The 17,484-nt window shown below is 35.8% G+C and overlaps 2 protein-coding genes across 2 annotated transcripts in view; both read right to left on the reverse strand.

Moving 5' to 3' along the window:
- LOC111795012 (uncharacterized protein At3g06530) overlaps positions 1-7,226 on the reverse strand; it is a 26,407-nt gene extending 19,181 nt beyond the window's left edge. The window contains exons 1-13 of the mRNA XM_023677236.1: positions 6,883-7,226; positions 6,397-6,610; positions 6,184-6,279; positions 5,982-6,099; positions 5,689-5,862; positions 4,623-4,793; positions 3,754-3,809; positions 3,530-3,619; positions 3,306-3,454; positions 2,333-2,415; positions 2,116-2,244; positions 1,860-1,934; positions 946-1,114 (exon numbers count right to left, since the gene is read on the reverse strand). Coding sequence (XP_023533004.1) covers positions 946-1,114; positions 1,860-1,934; positions 2,116-2,244; positions 2,333-2,415; positions 3,306-3,454; positions 3,530-3,619; positions 3,754-3,809; positions 4,623-4,793; positions 5,689-5,862; positions 5,982-6,099; positions 6,184-6,279; positions 6,397-6,610; positions 6,883-7,042 — 1,684 coding nt within the window. The 5' untranslated portion in view covers positions 7,043-7,226. The remainder of the gene's footprint in view (positions 1-945; positions 1,115-1,859; positions 1,935-2,115; positions 2,245-2,332; positions 2,416-3,305; positions 3,455-3,529; positions 3,620-3,753; positions 3,810-4,622; positions 4,794-5,688; positions 5,863-5,981; positions 6,100-6,183; positions 6,280-6,396; positions 6,611-6,882) is intronic.
- Positions 7,227-8,158: 932 nt separating this feature from the next.
- LOC111795478 (methyltransferase-like protein 1) lies at positions 8,159-14,741 on the reverse strand. Its single transcript, XM_023677931.1, has 7 exons — positions 14,487-14,741; positions 10,210-12,935; positions 9,916-9,999; positions 9,671-9,775; positions 9,441-9,549; positions 9,055-9,206; positions 8,159-8,696 (listed from the first exon to the last, which is right to left on the reverse strand). The coding sequence occupies exons 2-7, from the start codon at positions 12,877-12,879 to the stop codon at positions 8,271-8,273; spliced, it is 3,546 nt and encodes a 1,181-aa protein (XP_023533699.1). The 5' UTR covers positions 12,880-12,935; positions 14,487-14,741; the 3' UTR covers positions 8,159-8,270.
- Positions 14,742-17,484: the final 2,743 nt, after the last annotated feature.

Raw genomic sequence — 17,484 nt, forward strand, 5'->3', positions numbered from 1 at the left:
TGTTGGATTTCGATAATCGGCCAGGGAAATCACCGAGAGGATATTGTCGATAAGAGGTTGTTGGAAGAAAGATAAAATGCCTAAAATAAGAGAGAGAGAAGGACTGAAAGTTTGACTGCTCTTCAAAATCCGGTTGTGAAATCTTGTAAACAGATTTCCTATTTAAATACAACCTATCCTAAAAATGGGTGGAGAGTGGCCAACTGAATCTGTGCCACTCCCTCGAAAATTGACGTCTAATAATTCGCTAATCCATTCGACGTGTTTGTCAAATGGTCAAAGGTAAATTAAATGTAAACGTGTGAATCTAAATAAGGAAAAAACAAAGGTTTTATCTAACACAAGAAACGACACATTTTCAGGGTACAAACAGAGTGCACAATGAAGCCACAAATAGAACCTCATACAAAACCTATAAGCTAGAGCATAAAATTGAAAGCGGTTATCCATCGTTCAAAACCTTGAGGAACAAAGCATAAATTCTAAAATGTAGTCAAACCAAAGCCCATTGTTATTTCATTTATATTTTATGTTTCCCTTAAGAAGATCTCCAAGTAGAACATACAAAATAAAATCTAGTTTGGTCCCTACACTTAAAATTTATTTTTAATAAACCAGTTAAGGTAAAAAAATGATTCAACAAGTCTTTGAACTTACAAATCAGGGACCTATTAGATACAAAATTGAAGATTCAAAAACTTATCAAATACTTGTTTAGATACCTGCTAGACACATCATTGAAAGGTTAGAAAAACTTATGAGACAATCTATTGGATACAAAAAAGAAAGTTTGGGCTCTATTGAAATTTTTTTAAGTGCACGGACATGTTATACACAACTCCAAAATAAGAAACTAATAGGCAAAAGAAAATAAAAATGTGAAATTCTTCAGAATAGCTAGCAATGATGCATATAGAAAATTTTCAAGCTAAGTAGAAATCATACCAGACTTCAAAACGCCAATGCATCTAAAAAGCACGTCCTTTAATGCTTTGAGAAGAACAGATGAACTCAATATGTCAGAGATTCCATCAAGAGTGATAGCTTTCTGAACAACAGTAAGGTCATCATCCCGAAGTAGTTTCAAGATGGCATCTTGAACAGTCACTAAACTCTGTTCAATAAGAAAAAGAAAAAAGAGAAATGGACGATTTTAACATGAATATATGGTCAACAATGAAAGTTACCAAAAGCATTCCCAGATAAGCTACCATTTAACCAGTTGGCAGAAACTTTCTGCTGCTAGTAAACATTAATTTTGAAGTAAAAAAAATGAAAGAACATTGACATTTAACAGATCAAGTTATCAACCGACTAGCCAAACTTAATTATATTCAATGGTAACTAAAAATGTAAACAAATGAAAAGCACATTAAAATTTAACAGATACAGTTATCAACCCAACTAGCTAAACTTAATTACATTAAATTGGAAGCATTCAAGTAAAATTACAAACAATGATGAACCAACAGCACAGCACATCATTCTACCAAGGCTTATACAATTTGGATCATTATAATCATTGACCTCAAGAAGCTATTTCTCCTATAATCAGGATAAAACTGCCTAACAGCCCCTTAAGATGTTCACACAACATACTTCTGCTACAGCTATCTATAATCTAATAAGTCTCAGACAGTCTATCGAACACAAATTATAAGAAATGTCCTCCCAAGAGCTTCCCTAGTTTTCTTCCTTCCTAAAATAAATTCCAGTCCAAGTTACAAATATACAAAATGTCCTCAGCTTCCCTAGTTTTCTTCCTTCCTAATAAATCCTAGGTAAATGGTCACCATGGTTTGACTCATTCCCCACTCCCATGCCCAGAAATTATAGCAAAATATATATGTATATGTTACCTCTAAATGATCAGTTTTAGCTTTCAAATTTCCAGCCGTGCTCAAAGTCGAAAGAGCAGCACGACGAACCTCAGCCTATAACACAAAGAAAGCACCAAAAAAACTCAATATATGCTACATAAGATGAAAAAGTATTCATATGGGTTCTTTCAGATTTCGAACACGATACCTTCAAACTGAAAACAATAACGAAGCCACATGCGCATAAAGTAATAAAAAAATTTAAAGACAAGGCGAGTGCACTATAATACTATACCTTAGGATGATGCAAAGCAAACAAAAGTTTTGAATCTGAAATAGGCAGCGACATATCACAACTCCCATCTAAAGTATTGCACACAATCTCATATACAGAGCCCCCAATCTTATGTTGCAATTTTGCATCCTGTTAGCAGATCAAAACAATAAGGCATCAAGAAGAAAGGATATATATAGTTCAATACAAAAATGAAAATAAATGCTCCTGAAGATACCTCAAAGAACTTCTGAACAGCTGAATGAAATTCTGAAGGATAAACTTTATTGACAACAATTATAAACTTCTTCGCCCAAGAACCTAGAGGAAAGATTCTGGTTAGCCAAGCTAATAAAAAAAAGTTGGCAAAAACAAGTACTGAAACTTAACTAATTATTTCATGTTTTTTTTTTTTTTTTTTCTTCAGTAGCTAACAAAAATTATGCAGAAATTTATTGAGACAACAAACCAGTTCATTATTTGATTGGCCAAAGAAAAGTTCCTAACTAGCAAAAGCAGGATAGCAGGTGCCCCATAAAAATATCTAAATGAGTTGACCAATTAGTTCCACAACAAAAAGTTTTGACTCAGTTTCTATTCTNTTTTTTTTTTTTTTTTTTTTTTTTTTTTTTTTTTTTTTTTTTTTTTTTTTTTTTTTTTTTTTGTAAGAAATTCAAGGAGAAAAATGAAATGATGTACGAAGGCATTTTAAAAAATCCACAAAAATGAGTACATCACTAGCCACAAAAAATCACTCCAATTTAAGAGAATCAAGCTAATCTCATAAGTATGAAAAATGTCAGGTAACTTAGTTCATAATAATATCGCTACATTCTTCTTGTGAATGTCCCTCTTAGAAAAGGGTTTTTACCACCCTGCCCATAGGTTGTCCTCCTTTGAGGATGAATATAGTCCTTAATTATTTCTTATAAAAAAATAATGATAATGCATATCACTACTGTAGTTTATTTCCCACTAAGCATCAAAAAGGAAACTTTGCGGAGAAATTTCCCTTCATGAAGAATCCTTTTTCTTCTCAAGGTTATATAACCAAATCCTATGCCAAAATATTTTGTGCACTAACCCAAAAAAAATACATGATTTTGAAGCCAACAAAAATTAAAATAAACAACAAATAACAAGAACGAGCACACTAAAAAAATATGAAAAACGAGAAGAATGCGCACTAAATAACAAGTTTCAACATATACCTGGATTAGAAGAGCTTGGGGTGTTACTCTTCTCAGAAAATTTAGAGCAGCTCACTAAAACCTTGGTAATGATATTATGCATTAAATGCATCATCGGAATAGTCTCAATTAGTGAGATCAAACCACGTTGACACAAGTCACTAGAGAAACTACAGACAACAAATAACTCGATGTTAAATCATCCATAACATCAGATGCTGACAAATGAAAAATCTCAGTCCCACCTATATTCAACTAAGGAATCCATAAGGATGGAGAGGAATTTATCGATGTTGAAAGCTCTGGATAGTTCCAAAAGAATGCCAGCTAAATCCCTTCACATTAAAATACAAGAGAAAGAAGACAACGTAAAATATGAGTAGAAATTGATTATAAAAGAAACAAAAGTCAAATATAAACCAAAACAAGAAGCAACAGGAATTGAAATTCAGCAAGTAATATATATTACCTAATCCCCATCAAGATATCCAATACCTTTCTTGGAAACATGTCAACTGATTGGGACTGAAAAATAGATAGAAAAGATAAGTTCAGAACAAACCAAAATCTATAGGCAAATTAAAACTTAAGCATGTTTGGTCAATTCTTGTCAATTCAATTGGTTTGGTTAGTTTTTCGTTCATTTATTTGGTTTGGTCAGCTAATCATGGAAAAAAAAATCAGCATCAGTTCACAATTATTCTCAAACAATAGGATATTTCGGCAAACTTTTTCCAAAAACAAGTTGAATCTTCTTCTCTCATCTCCTTCACCTGCTAGACCTCGAACCCATAACCAAAGAGTTCGACTGAAATTCACCACCCTCTAGGCCAAGAAGCTATGAGATCATTCAATCCAAAACAAGTTCAATCAACCTGCTTAAACCCTCAATTGGTTTTTAAATTAATGATTGATTTAGAAAAAAAATTAAAGAGGTTAGTTCCAAGAGTTGACATTAAAAAATACGTCCAAATTAAGTCAAAAAACCTAGCACTAGAGAGCTCACAAGAAAAGGCTTCAATTCTTGAAAAACTATAAAATAGTAAAGTTAAAAAATAAAAAAGATTTAGAGAGATTAATTATTAGAACACTGCTTATACATTGGACCTCTTTTCTAACGATGATACATTCATGATGCATGATGGGGTGATGATATACAAATTGCAAAAGAAAAACGCTAAGAAGTGGTATTAAATATTCTCACATCTGATATGGTTTGGGCCTTACCTCTTAAGATAAGAAAAAACCTTAAAGTTCTCTCTTCCATATAAAATAAAGCTTAGAATGAACTATGCAAAGCAGAAGATAATTTAAATCGCCTTTTCACCAAAAAAATACCTGAGAAAGGGTGATTAAAGCCATAAGTGAGAGTCGAACTGATTGCATATCACTTGACTCCCTTGCATCCTCATTGGCAATCTCAGAGATAGATCGAATCAAACTCTTAGCAAGCTTAGGTACCAATATGGCTTTGTTGGCTAGCAAACCAACAATCATCAAAGCACCAGCCTGTATTTAAAGGAACAGAGGCACAATATATAGTTATATAAATACAACCAACTTAAGAGATGTAACATGGAAAAACGTGACAGAAGTGCAATTAATCAACCAGAAATGCTTATAAGATTCACAACATGCCAATAATTTAGGACGAAGGAAAATACAAAGTGAATGCAATGATTATAACTTAAAACATTTAAGGCTTGCAGATTTAGGCACAAAAAAATTCAAACAAATCCAAAACAAAAAGCTTGAGATGCTAGTCACTTTGGTATCTAAGATATTAGTGCCACAAGACTCCAACCGACACAATGAGTACTCAAACTTCCGCTCTAACTAAAACCATAAATCTCTTCGCCCACCTTTGGTAACCCTAATTATGGAACTATTAATGGACACCAATATTTCTTCAACGGAAGGATTGCATAATAATAATTTGATACAGACAATTTTTTACGACAACATCTAATTAAAGTAACAAAGCAACCATAAAGCATGTACTTTAAAGAGACTTGAATTGCTTTTTATGTTCTTCATAACCCCTAATTTGTGGTCACTCCTTCAAGCGTAAGTGGAAAACAGATCATTCCTTCAAATTGCCAAGCATTTTCTGTGAAGATACTCGGAAACCCAATTACAAGACCAAAATCAGTTATCTTTGAGAATAAAGCAATCATTGGGAAGAGGGATACCTCATAGCAAGATTTAGGCTTCTAAATCTTACCAAAGAATTTTGTAAATAACTATTAAGGAACAATTTCTCTGATAAATCAGGGTATAGGGGAGTATTTCTTTAATACGTTAAGTGTGGTTCTTAGAGGCTTGTGCTCTACTTTTTGTACATTTTATCAGGGAAATGAATAAATAAATAACTTATAGAAATCAATATGCCTTACTAACTTACCTTCTGGTCAGAAATTCCCTTGGTGCCAGGCTGAAGCCCAGTTCTAATAAACAAAAGAACAATGTTTAACACATTGGGCTCAATGCTTGTAAGAGTACCCAAAACTTCTATAACAACTGCAGTGCAGAAATTGACAACTGGCCTCGCTGGATGGAAGTTCTTAGATGGAATAGCCTAGAATAGAAATAGCATAGTCATTTATGACTGGAATCGTGACTAGACGTAAGCAAAAAAATATCCTCTTAAAATAAACGTTAAGAATACTGGATGGATAAAGAAAAATAATAACTCACATAATTGCATAAAACTTCCAAAACACCACGATCACGGACACATTGTTGCACTATAACCTTCCTTGGTGGTGGGGCACCCGACAATTTCACACCTTCCAGAAATTTCCATTTACTATTCCTAAAAGACAGATAAGAAAAAGATCAAAAACTTCATGAAGTCCGCAGTCGCAGAGCTGAAACAAATTAGAAGAGAATTTCATACCCCAAAACAAGCAGCTGCGCTAATCGAACAAATGCATGAGTGTCATGGAATGGCAAGGCACAAAGAACTAAGTCCTCGACATTATGCACGTGAATCCTGAAAAAAAAAATGATTACCTTGTAAAGCGTAAGAAGATATCGACTAAGAGAAAGAGGCAACGTGTCAAAAGGGTTTGATCCTGTCACTTGGGAGATTAATTGAAGAATTACTTACTTGTATCTGCGAATCAAGTACTCTAAAGTCTTAAGTGAGGAAGGTTGTTGAAAGTGCCCCGAAATCAGTCTCAGGTACGAACTAATTGTAGCGTTAATACGTTTGTTTTCCTCTTCACCCATCAACTCTCTATCCTGCTCTCTACTTTTATAGCTAAATAAATTGTTCTTATAATTTCTGAAACGTTCATCCATGCTAATAAGAACCTCCAGCCCTGAAGATCAATCAAAAAATCAGTTTAGCTAATGAGAATATCGAGACTCTCCACTGCAAAATAAAAAACTAGTAGTTACGCAAGAAAATCACTCAATAAGCTTAAGCCTCGGAAACTAATCTGGCTAAGTTCATTGGAGAATAGTTACAGTCATTTATATCTCAGAGTAAAAGGATCAGAGAAAAAAAAAAAAGATAACTGAACAAACTAGTGAACATTCATCCGAGTATAGAATGGGATAAACTTGTTGAGGAAGCCCGTTCCAGACTGACCTTGTAAGGCAATGCCGAATATAGTATCGACATCAATGTCAGCTGCTTCTTTGGGGTCAAAAAGAATCGAAGGTCGAGTGAACGGCCTTTTGAGCGGCTCTGAGTCAGCCTGGACAAAGGATTTGATAGCTTGCAACTGCGAAGCGATGGATGAAGCCATTGGTGAATGAAGTGCGAGAGATCACCCTGAAGAACTCCAAAGTCCGGGAGCGATGCAAATCACGCTACCGTAAAGAGAGCTTTCTGTGTCGAGGGCCTGCCGGTGTGGCGGGGGTAGCGATGGCGGTAGTTGTGTTTAGGCGCTCAAAAACCTTAAACCCAAGAAGGCAAACCAGTTGGCCAAATTTGCACTAGGGTTTATTATAAGAATCTCCACTCGCCGAGAAATCCCATTATATCACTCGTAGTATTTTATTACCGCTCCTTCTAAACAAAATAAAAGATAAAATAAAATTACCGTTACCGTGAACCCAAGCCGAGCTCTTAAAAAAATTACTGAACTTAAACAAAAAAAAAAATATATATTATTATTATTATAGTAATAAATTAATTAAATAAATTTAATAAAAAAACAGCTATATTTTTTCTTTCGTTATTTATTTCTTTCCTTCTTTCTTCTTTTGAGGTTTTCAAAAAATTTGTATATTCTCTCTCAAGCTTTTTTATTTTTCTCCTTTCTCCGAGATTTCTCAAGCTTTACGTGGCTTTTATTTAGTCTCAATTTTTAGAATTATTATATTTTACCCCTTAATTTTTAAAATAACTAGTTAGTCTCGTGAAAATGCATAAAGATATATATTAGATAAAAGTTTTGGGGGAAAATATATGTGAGATCCCACATTTGTTGAGGAGGAGAACGAGATTGAGAACGAAACATTATTATATTTAGTCTCATGAAAATGCATAAAGATATATATTAGATAAAAGTTTTGGAGGAGAATATATGTGAGATCTCACATCTGTTGATGAGGAGAATGAACATTATTTATAAGGGCGTGAAAATTGGAAAGCCCAAGAAGTAAAGTAACGGAGAAGCCTAAAAAAAAATAACAATATCCCCTAAGAATGGAGCAGTGGGCTTGGACGTTATAATATGTTCGAAAATAAAAATAATAACATGGACCAATTGTTATTTTTCTTAGGACTCAAATTGACATCTCAAAACTTCCTTCATGTTTTTGTAAGTTCATAAGATAGTTGAGCCACCAAGAGTAGAACCTTCAATAACAAAATTGAATTTCACTTTCTTTCAACCTTCTTTGAAGCAATGAATCAATAACAAAATTAAGTAATATAACAGCTACAGGTTAAGCGATGGAAATGGCAACGCCATATAAACGTTTCTACCTTTTCTTTTATGAGGAAAAGTTATGAAGTAACAATATATATTACAACATATTTATCTGTCTATGAGGTTCAAAATCAACATACTCTCCGCTTGCCTGCTCGCCCAACCTATACATATCAAAAGCTTTATCGCCTAGAGGAATATTGTTGCCTTCTCGTCCTTTGAAACCCTCCATTTGTGAACCCCAAGGGGGCAGTGTAATAGGGTTAGGATTTGAAACATCTAAACCGGTCGGATTCTGCGGCGAGTTCCCCAGTGGTCTCCGGTTAGTCGAGTTGGCTACAGTTAAAGCTGCTGCTGATTGTTGCTGCTGCATTTGTTGCTGGTTTTTCATCGGTGATTTTGGCCTAAGCAACTCTATATCTGGGGTCGTCATAACAAGATGAGATGCTTCTGGGGGTGGATTTCGGCCTCCCCCACCTTGCCAAACTTTTCCATCTTTGTCAGCAAAGTTCTTGATATATGCCTGAATATGAACCATGTGACATTCAAGTTCAGAGATGAATAATAATAATAACTGATGGTAGCAGCCAACAAAATGAGGAAGTGACAGCAACAAAAATATACGAGGCAAGTAAGGCATTTTCTTAATCTTTCACTTAATTTTTGTACGAGCTACTAATGTTGTTCGAGAAAAGTTCAAATCCAGTCAGAAAATGTGTAGTTTAGTCTCTCCCTATTGACAAGAAGATCACATTTATCTTTTCCATGCAAAGGTCAGATTTCATATGTTCGTGAATACAATTTTCAGAGGTCAACAATAAGCAAAACAAATGCCGCGATGCTTTGTGTACGCAGAAAATTTTAGTTTCCTCTTGTCATACCTCAGAAAGAAAGTTTGATGACGACAGCTCCTTACCAACAGTGAGCCACCCCGCTCGAATATTATGGTCCTCACCAAAGAGCTCTAGCCTCCTGCGGCCAAGGGCAAAATGCTCAATTATCCGGTACATATCTTCGGGCTTCTGGGTTGAACCTGAGATATATTTTAAGCATAAACTACGGTCACTGTCCATTAATCCATTCATGATAAACATCAATGCTAGAAAGAAGTAGAAAAACCAGTTGGCATAAGTTTGGACTCTGCGGAGTTTACAATATTTGTTACCGAAAATGACTTCAATGCATACACACCAAGAAAATATATACTAAAAATATCAAAAGATATGCAAACACAGGCAAGGGCATGGAAGCTAAAGACGATGCTGACCATAAGGAGGTTCCTCGGCAATAATTACGTCAGTATCAATGTTTGCGTGGATAATATGTCCATCAGTACTGCGACGTACAGTTCCTTTAATGCCCATGAGACAATGCTCCTTCATTGAGACAGCAGAAAAACGCTCGTAAGTGAAAAGGATAGATCTCATAACAGTGCAGCAGAAGACTCAAAATCTAAATAAGGTTGCTCAGAAATTTTTAACGGAAAATTAGACTGACCTTGGAGTGCTGGAAAAGAGTGTGGGAGTCATGCCGTAAACCTGGAGTTGCATTATTTTTGTTCGTCTTCACCCAACAAATATCCTCACAGCGTCGAAATCCCCACTAAGCACCCCACCAAAATGAATCATTCAATGGAAATTTTTTAAATAGGTGAAAACAATTTAGTAGGCATGTATACCACAACCTAAGCATTGGTAAAGTGCTACTCATATTCTCTAATAAGGAGGCATAATCATTTTTACCTTCTTAAGACATTGACGGCCCTGCTCAAGGCCAACACCATCGCCAACCCATAGGAATATGAAAGAAGGTGTGTCAGCTATTGCCTGCAAAAAAAAAAAAAANAAAAAAAAAAAAAAAAAAAAAAAAAAAAAAAAAAAAATGGGAAGATTTGATACTGACAGAAAGAAACTGTACAAAAAAGGGAAATGATGGTGATGTAGTTGAAGAAAAAGTCAACTGACTAAATTGTTTCCAGTCCCAACTTATTTTAATGCTGAAGGCTTTATTGGTAAAATCTCTAACATAAGAATTACCTCAATTTTAAGATTCATAATTTCTTCAAAAGTCCAATATTCCATGTGATCAGCAACACCAGGAGCCCGATGAACATATTCTTCCCATGGGGGATCAATGAGAATGACATCAAACTTGGTTCCAAAGAATTCTGGTGAAAGTTCAAAGTCTCTCAGATCACACTTGTAATACATAGGATGAGAGGCAGAATTGGCTACAATTTCGTCCTTTTTCTGTATGAGTTCTCTAAGTTTGGGATAGTCCTCCACTACATTTGTGAGCTCAAGCTCCCGGATGAAATTCTGTGGTCGCATTCCCGTGTCAACAAAATTTTGAGAGTAATCATTCTGCTCTCCTCTTGAAGGCGCCTTGCCAGGAGGACCAATACCTTTCTGGGCAGCCCAACCACTAGGGTTTTTATCAGGTTGAGCACCCCGCCCCACTGGTCCAGAAGCATTAAAACCAGGCCCAGCTACACCGGAAGAAACACCTCTCCCAGAGCCTGATTGATTAAAATACATGGCAGCATTAGGTGGTGTCCCAATATTTGGAGGAAATCTAGGTCCGGATGGTCCTGGTGGAACAGCTAGCATATTCATATCAATACCACGACCACCAGGCCAAACTGGTGGGGAGAATGGTGGGATAAAGACACCTGGAGACACTGGTGGGCCTGGACCAGGTGACATGCCAGGAGTAAGTGGCTGCATTGGTCCTGGTGGAGGAATTCCTAGAGGTCCAAAAGGAGATCCCATCATTGGCAATGGAATTCCACCCTGCTGACTCTCTCTCCCAGCAGGTCTTCCCCTGCCTCCTCTCCCTACTCTATTCCCTTTCATTCCTTGCTGACCAGCTCGGTTGAAGGACCCTGGCTCTTGATTGCCATAGAGTTGCTGTGAACCACTGCTAGAACTTTGACCACCAGCAATGCGACCTGAATTTACGCCTTTCTGGCCTCTTCCCTTCTCACCATGGAAATCAAAGTCATCCCTCCATGGATTCTGATCTGCCCCCCCGTCATCCGCATATCTCTCCTTCAAATCTCCATCAGATTGCCCTGGAACATAGTTATCAGTCCTCCTTGCCCTTCCTTCCTGCTGATGCATCCACTCACCATCACTTGGTGCGAACTTGCCATCAGATTGCTGGGAAGCTTCAGTTCTCCTAGCAAAGTTTCCAGACTCCACCCTTCCATAATCCAGAGGTTTGGTTTGGATCTCTATCACATCATAATTCTCGTTCAAAATGCCAAAGTTTGATGATGTCTTCACTGCTTCACCCCTATTCCCATCTTTACGATTACTAGACCTACCATGAGGCCTTTCACTATCATTCCGCTCACGGCCATGTCTAGGAAGCTCCCACTCCCTACCATGATCGTACATATAATCCCCAGATTTTGTATCACTGTCTTGGTTTCCATGTTGCCGTCTTTTCCAATTGTCAGCATTACCTTCCCAATCTCTGTTTCGATCACTCCAACTATCATCTCTGCCTTTTGGCCTTTCATCCCTGTAACCCTCTTTTTCTAGTTCCTTCCGCTTGTGGTTAAAACTTCTTTCATACTCCACATCTGTGTAGTTTGATTCTTGATGCCTCTCCAGCCTGTCAGGACTTTTGGCCTTGTCGACATTTCCAACTTCTCTTGCACCTTTATCTCTGGTCCACGTCCGTCCATCATCATCACAACTGAGTGCTTTCTCTCGACCATTTGCAGCATCTCTACTAGTAGAAATTTTTTGCTGCCTATATTTCTCAGTTTTGTCTCGGCTTGATTTATCTTCACGAGAAACTGAACTTGCCCTACTACCTTCTTCTTGCACTTCTGTCCTGCCTCTGCTCTTCCCTCTATCTGCATCAAGTTTTTTATCCTCTCTGTAGTTAGACTTTGTACTCTTGTCATTGAATGAATCTAATCCCTGACCCTTACTCTCACTGGCTTCATTTATTGATGGAACACTTTTCTCCCTTAGACTCTCATACTTCAAATCAGAAGCCTTGCAACTTCTTCCCTCGACTTTTTCAGAATAACTTTCTTCAATTTTGTTGTCAGCATCTGGTTCATCCCATCTTCTCCTAGATCTCCTTGCCTGCTCGGAAGATCCATGACCTTTCTCTCGGCTACTATGTCTCTTTTCTGAGTGTTTGGAATCTCGATCTAGTGTCTTTTCAGAATCTCCATCATGAGATCTTTCTTCTTTGTTTTTGCCTCTACTCTGAGAACTTTCATGCTCGGAAAACTTTGAAGTCATTTTTCTTTTTTCATTTTCATCTCCTTTACCAAGACCTCTACTTCCTAACTTATCCCCAGCATCTTTCCTATTATCCAATTCTCCATCTTGGTACCAACTACTAAGTTTTTCCAAGGTGCTCTCCTCTTGTTTCTTTTTTGTCTGCTTTGAACGTGACTCTTTCCTTGAATCATACTCATCTTCTTCACTATCTCCTCTATTAGAACCGCCTGACCTTTTTCGACTGTCATTTCTATCCCCATATGCTTTTTTTCTTCCACTACTGTCTAATCCGTCGGCATCTTCTCCATTGCTTGACTTTCTTGACCTACTTGACCTATGTTTTCTCTTATCACAGCCATCCCAGCCTTCATCATCTCCTGCCCCATCATTCTTCACACCCGAACCATCTTCTAAATCTCTCTTCACATTAATCCTGCTGGATTCAGGTGAATCCATTGATTGTAAACACCTTAATAACCACTTCAAAACTAGTTGTTAGGATTACAAGCCATCTGCATAGAAACATGGAGATAAAATTAGATTTAAAACAGAAATGATTTGTGAATATAAAATTCCTTCTTCAAATATCTCCCTACCCGGCCCAAAAATAAAATGAACACAATTTTATACATATGGAATAAAAGATCCAAAAGATATAGATATTGTTTATAAGAAACAACTAATAAAACTTATAATATGCATAATAAATCNGGGGGGGGGGGGGGGGGGAAGGCATTACAGATGTATAAAGAAAGGAAGACAGCGCAATGATTTGATTGAAAGTTACATTTTAGCTTCTTTATGGTCTACTTGACTTGTAGAGTTAAAGGAGTGTGCACTTCTTTTTTTATGAGGAAATTGATAACATGCCTTCAGGTATACTCCCATGCAGAAGAAACACGCACAAAGACTTGCTCATCCAGAGAAGTTTTTTAGACAACCAAAAGGCTTTGCACAAAAAGTATAGAGGGTCGAGGAATACTCCAATGAGGAAAGTATTGAGACGCGTTTGATAGAAAAAACTTGTGCATTGTTTTAAAAAGCCCCAAAAGGCTTGTGCTGAATATGCACTTCTCGCTTAAGTGTGATGAGTTTTTTTAAATAAACAGTAAAATTAAACAAAGAAGAAGAAAAAACTTAGACCAAAAGCTCAAAGTTCTATTTGTTCAACCTTAAAAAGAAGACATTCTTTCTCTCTATTAGATGTGGATCGTGGAATAAAATTACGAGTAACATGGAAATAAGACTGAACTGAGGAGGATAATAAGGTGGCCTGTAAATCCAATAATGGAAGAAATAGAGATAAAGATTTTATAGCCTATTTGTACTTGAACTTTGGTTGTCTTTAGTTAATTATTTGTTGTCTTTATCTCGTAAATCATAATGCCTTCTAATATATATGTACATTTTATATACAGTGAGTTTCGATTAGTCGAAAACCACAACTTTTTTTGCCCAAAACACTAGTGCGCTTCATAGTCCTAAATACACTTGTAAAGTAAAAAATAAAAAAAAAATAAAAAAAAAAAAGGAATGAGAACAAGAACAACGGCAAAAGGGTAACTCGTAGTTCATCTAACGAGTTATTTCGATTTGTAAGACAATTGGTTCGATGTGTTTTATGCTAGTGAATCCATAAGACTTCAACAAAAACCAACACTCGATTCAATCCATAAGATCCAGAGCTACACGATCCACAAACGTAGTGTCCATGGGGATAAGGATAAATCCTTTGTACCACCCGCATTGCATATTGCATAAGGGTAACCCGGATTAGCACGCCTAAACAAGTAATTCAAGTAATTCAAACAACAAACCCCTCGGCCCTCAACCTCACACATCCATTCCAAAACCCACGACCTTCACACAGCCTCGAAAGCCCCAAACACCACAAAAACCCCCTAGCCCTTCGTCTACCCCCGTTATCCCATCCCCTTCGCTTCCTAACCCTCGAATTAACAAATTTTCAACAGATAGCAACAGAAAGCATCGCAAAAACATTGCAGAGCTCAAGAAACAACACAAACATACGTACGATTAACCATTGACTTGCAAGCTTATACCTGGGAGGAGAGCTCGAGTGAGAGCCGATCAAGAGTGAACCAGCAATCAAAAATAGATACAGAAATCTGCGGAATCAGTTAGATGCTCGGGCTGAGATCGATAATGCGTTCTCGACGGCATGGATGATGGCACGAAAACGAAATGCGAGAGAAAGCTAAAAGCGGCATAAAAATCCTTCGAGTTCGTTCATAGTCGCCTTCCTTCGTGCGTTAGACGGAGGGCGATGAAGCTGTGCGTTCCGCGAAATAATTTTCAGATTCCATTGTTTAACCCTATACTTATTGTTGCCCACAGTAAAATAAATTAACCAAGATAAATAACAATAATATTTAACCTATGAATCAGAAAATTACACCTCAATTATACTATTAAGTCTTAAAGTCCATTATACGCGTAAAGTCATAAAACAGTGTACACGTTAGGTATTAACACTAACCGTGAGCATACTACTGGTAACAGCTCAAGTTCAAGCACAGGACTAATTTATATTATTTTCGTTCGGTTTTTTCTTTTTTGAGCTTCCGCTCGACGTTTTAAAATGTGTCTACTGTGAAGAGAGTCTAGCCCTACTTTAACCAGTGTCTTATACCATTCGATTACTAACTCTTATACAATTTGTTACAAATGGTGTCAGAGTCAAACACAAAGCGTTATGCTAACGAGGACGTTGGGCCCCAAAATGGTGGATTATGAGATCCCACCTTGGTTGAAGAGGGAAACTAAACATTCCTTTACACGGGTGTGTAAATCTCTCGTAGTAATCCTGGAAGGGAAAACCCAAATAATCTAATATATGTTAGCGGTGGGTTTTAGTTGTTGCAGTATAAAAAGAGTCAGAAAAATTCAAACTCACAACGAAGTTGGATATGTGTAACAGCTCGACTATTTTTAATTTGGACCGACCAAGATCACCACTTAGCCTGTTTAGTTTCCAATTCTCTCTCTCTCTCTAATGTGATCATTTTCATGCACACGGGTTTGTGTGTATCAGTTTTATGTACACTGGTTGTAGCCACACGTTACTTTCATACATCTTAAATCCCTTTGGGTATGCATTACTCTCACACACTGGCTATATGCACGTCGCTTCCGTATACTCAGAGCTTATGGACATACATCACTTTCATGCAAAAAAAAATGCGTAGAAAAAACGATAATTTGTTTCAACATTTGATCATGCAAGAGATTTCACGTGCAAACAATTTACAAACAATCGTTATCATGAAAAGGTTCGTGATAAGGTTTCTCAATTAGATCTCAGTACAAAAACTCCAACCAAAAGTTTATTTATTAAAATAAATTACGAACCATCCCTACCACGAAATCACACCAAACTGAGATTGATTTTTATGGGGACCATTCCAAAGTTTCAAGATTCTAAATACTTATTTCTCCTATGATTCACATTTTATTTCTTTCGTGTAATGTTGATAACTACAAACTAGTAAACTTGTCATTATCCGATAAAATTTCATTAAAATATCCTCTCGTTAGCCATGAAGAATCATCCATGGAAGATGAACTTATTGAAATGCTGAAACTTTCTAGATCATTACGAAAAGAGAGGATAGAATAATTGCTAGAAGTTTGTGCTGGCTTGCACAATTTTAATGCTTGCGGACTCCAACTTAGCGTTGCTTCGAAGAAAGAACGAAGAAGACCAACTACAAATTTGTATATATATATATATATATATTTTTTTTCTTTTTTTGCCATTTTATCTAATAATGTTGACCACAAGTTTAAAATTCCCGACCAATAAATAAATGGTATTTTAATATTTATATTATACAAACTAAAATATTTTATTTATGTGTATGTCTTTATTGTGACTAGAGATGTCCATTTAACCTGTAAAGAGGTTATAAACCTAATTTAGAAGAATTATATTTTTGCTGGAGAAGTAGAAAGAGACTGGTGACAAAGGTTACATACCTCATCATTGCTCTTGATCCACCCAAATTTCCATCTTATTTATATATAAATAGTTCATAAAGAAATAATGAAATATTTTTTAAATACGAAACACTATAGTGTAATGTTAAATTTTGAATTTTTAAAGATTATATTAAACATTAAGTTATATTTTTGCTGTATATTTTACCTTTTTTAATAAAAAATATAAATTTTCTGGTAAAAATCATTTAAAATTAATGTTTTAAAAAATATATATGTTATAAATTGAGAAAATGCAAAATTTAATTAGTAAAAGAATAAATAGGAAATTAGAAATATAAGAGAGGGAAAAAAATATATATATATTTAATTATTTATTCGTGTTTGCCTTGTTTCCATGTGGTTGCTTCTATGAGTTTATTAATTACAAACTATTTATTTGACATTAATGCCATTTAATATTCAACAAATTAGTTTCTCTTCTTGGTGAGGAGATTTGATTTTAGTTGGTCAATGCCCATGAGGTGCGTGAAAATTTAATATATAAATATATAATTGAAAACATGGCCAGTTTTGTTGGTGTATTGAGAATTTTATCTCATCGCACACACCAAAAAAATATATAAATAATAACAATATTTATCTTTTACACATTCTCATTCCTATTTTTATTTTATGATAGAAAATAAAATTGATATAATTCGATATTCGTAATTTATTTTTTTTATTTTAAAAATTAAATCCATCTTTTTAATCAACTTTGCTAATGTGGATCGAAAGGAAGTTGAGGATAAACATAGATTTCCGCCTATTCAAAGTGTTATGCGTAGCTAAGAGACCATTTTGTACACCCGCTTTCAAGTGAAGCCGATCCCAACTACTAAAACTAGAAGGAATGTAGTAAGGTCATGTAATAGAGTACGAGATTCTGGAGTTCTCAATCGGTCAAAGAACCGCCTTGTCAAGACGGAAGTTGTGGGTTTGAGCCTCATCGATCCAGGTGAATTAGAATCTAATAAAAAAAATACCTATACTCGACAACATAATACGTTTAAAGTCATATACTAACTATATATAATATAAAAAAACATAAATATAATC

Source organism: Cucurbita pepo, chromosome LG01, assembly GCF_002806865.2.
Source record: "Cucurbita pepo subsp. pepo cultivar mu-cu-16 chromosome LG01, ASM280686v2, whole genome shotgun sequence".
Lineage (NCBI taxonomy): Eukaryota > Viridiplantae > Streptophyta > Magnoliopsida > Cucurbitales > Cucurbitaceae > Cucurbita > Cucurbita pepo.

Excerpts from the sequence above, each read along its gene's own strand:
- LOC111795478 (XM_023677931.1), bottom strand. The coding sequence starts at position 12,879 with ATGGATTCACCTGAATCCAGCAGGATTAATGTGAAGAGAGATTTAGAA. Across the intron at positions 9,776-9,915 it reads GCCGTCAATGTCTTAAGAAG|TGGGGATTTCGACGCTGTGA; the intron begins GTAAAAATGATT and ends TGGGGTGCTTAG. Across the intron at positions 9,207-9,440 it reads TGCCGAGGAACCTCCTTATG|GTTCAACCCAGAAGCCCGAA; the intron begins GTCAGCATCGTC and ends AATATATCTCAG.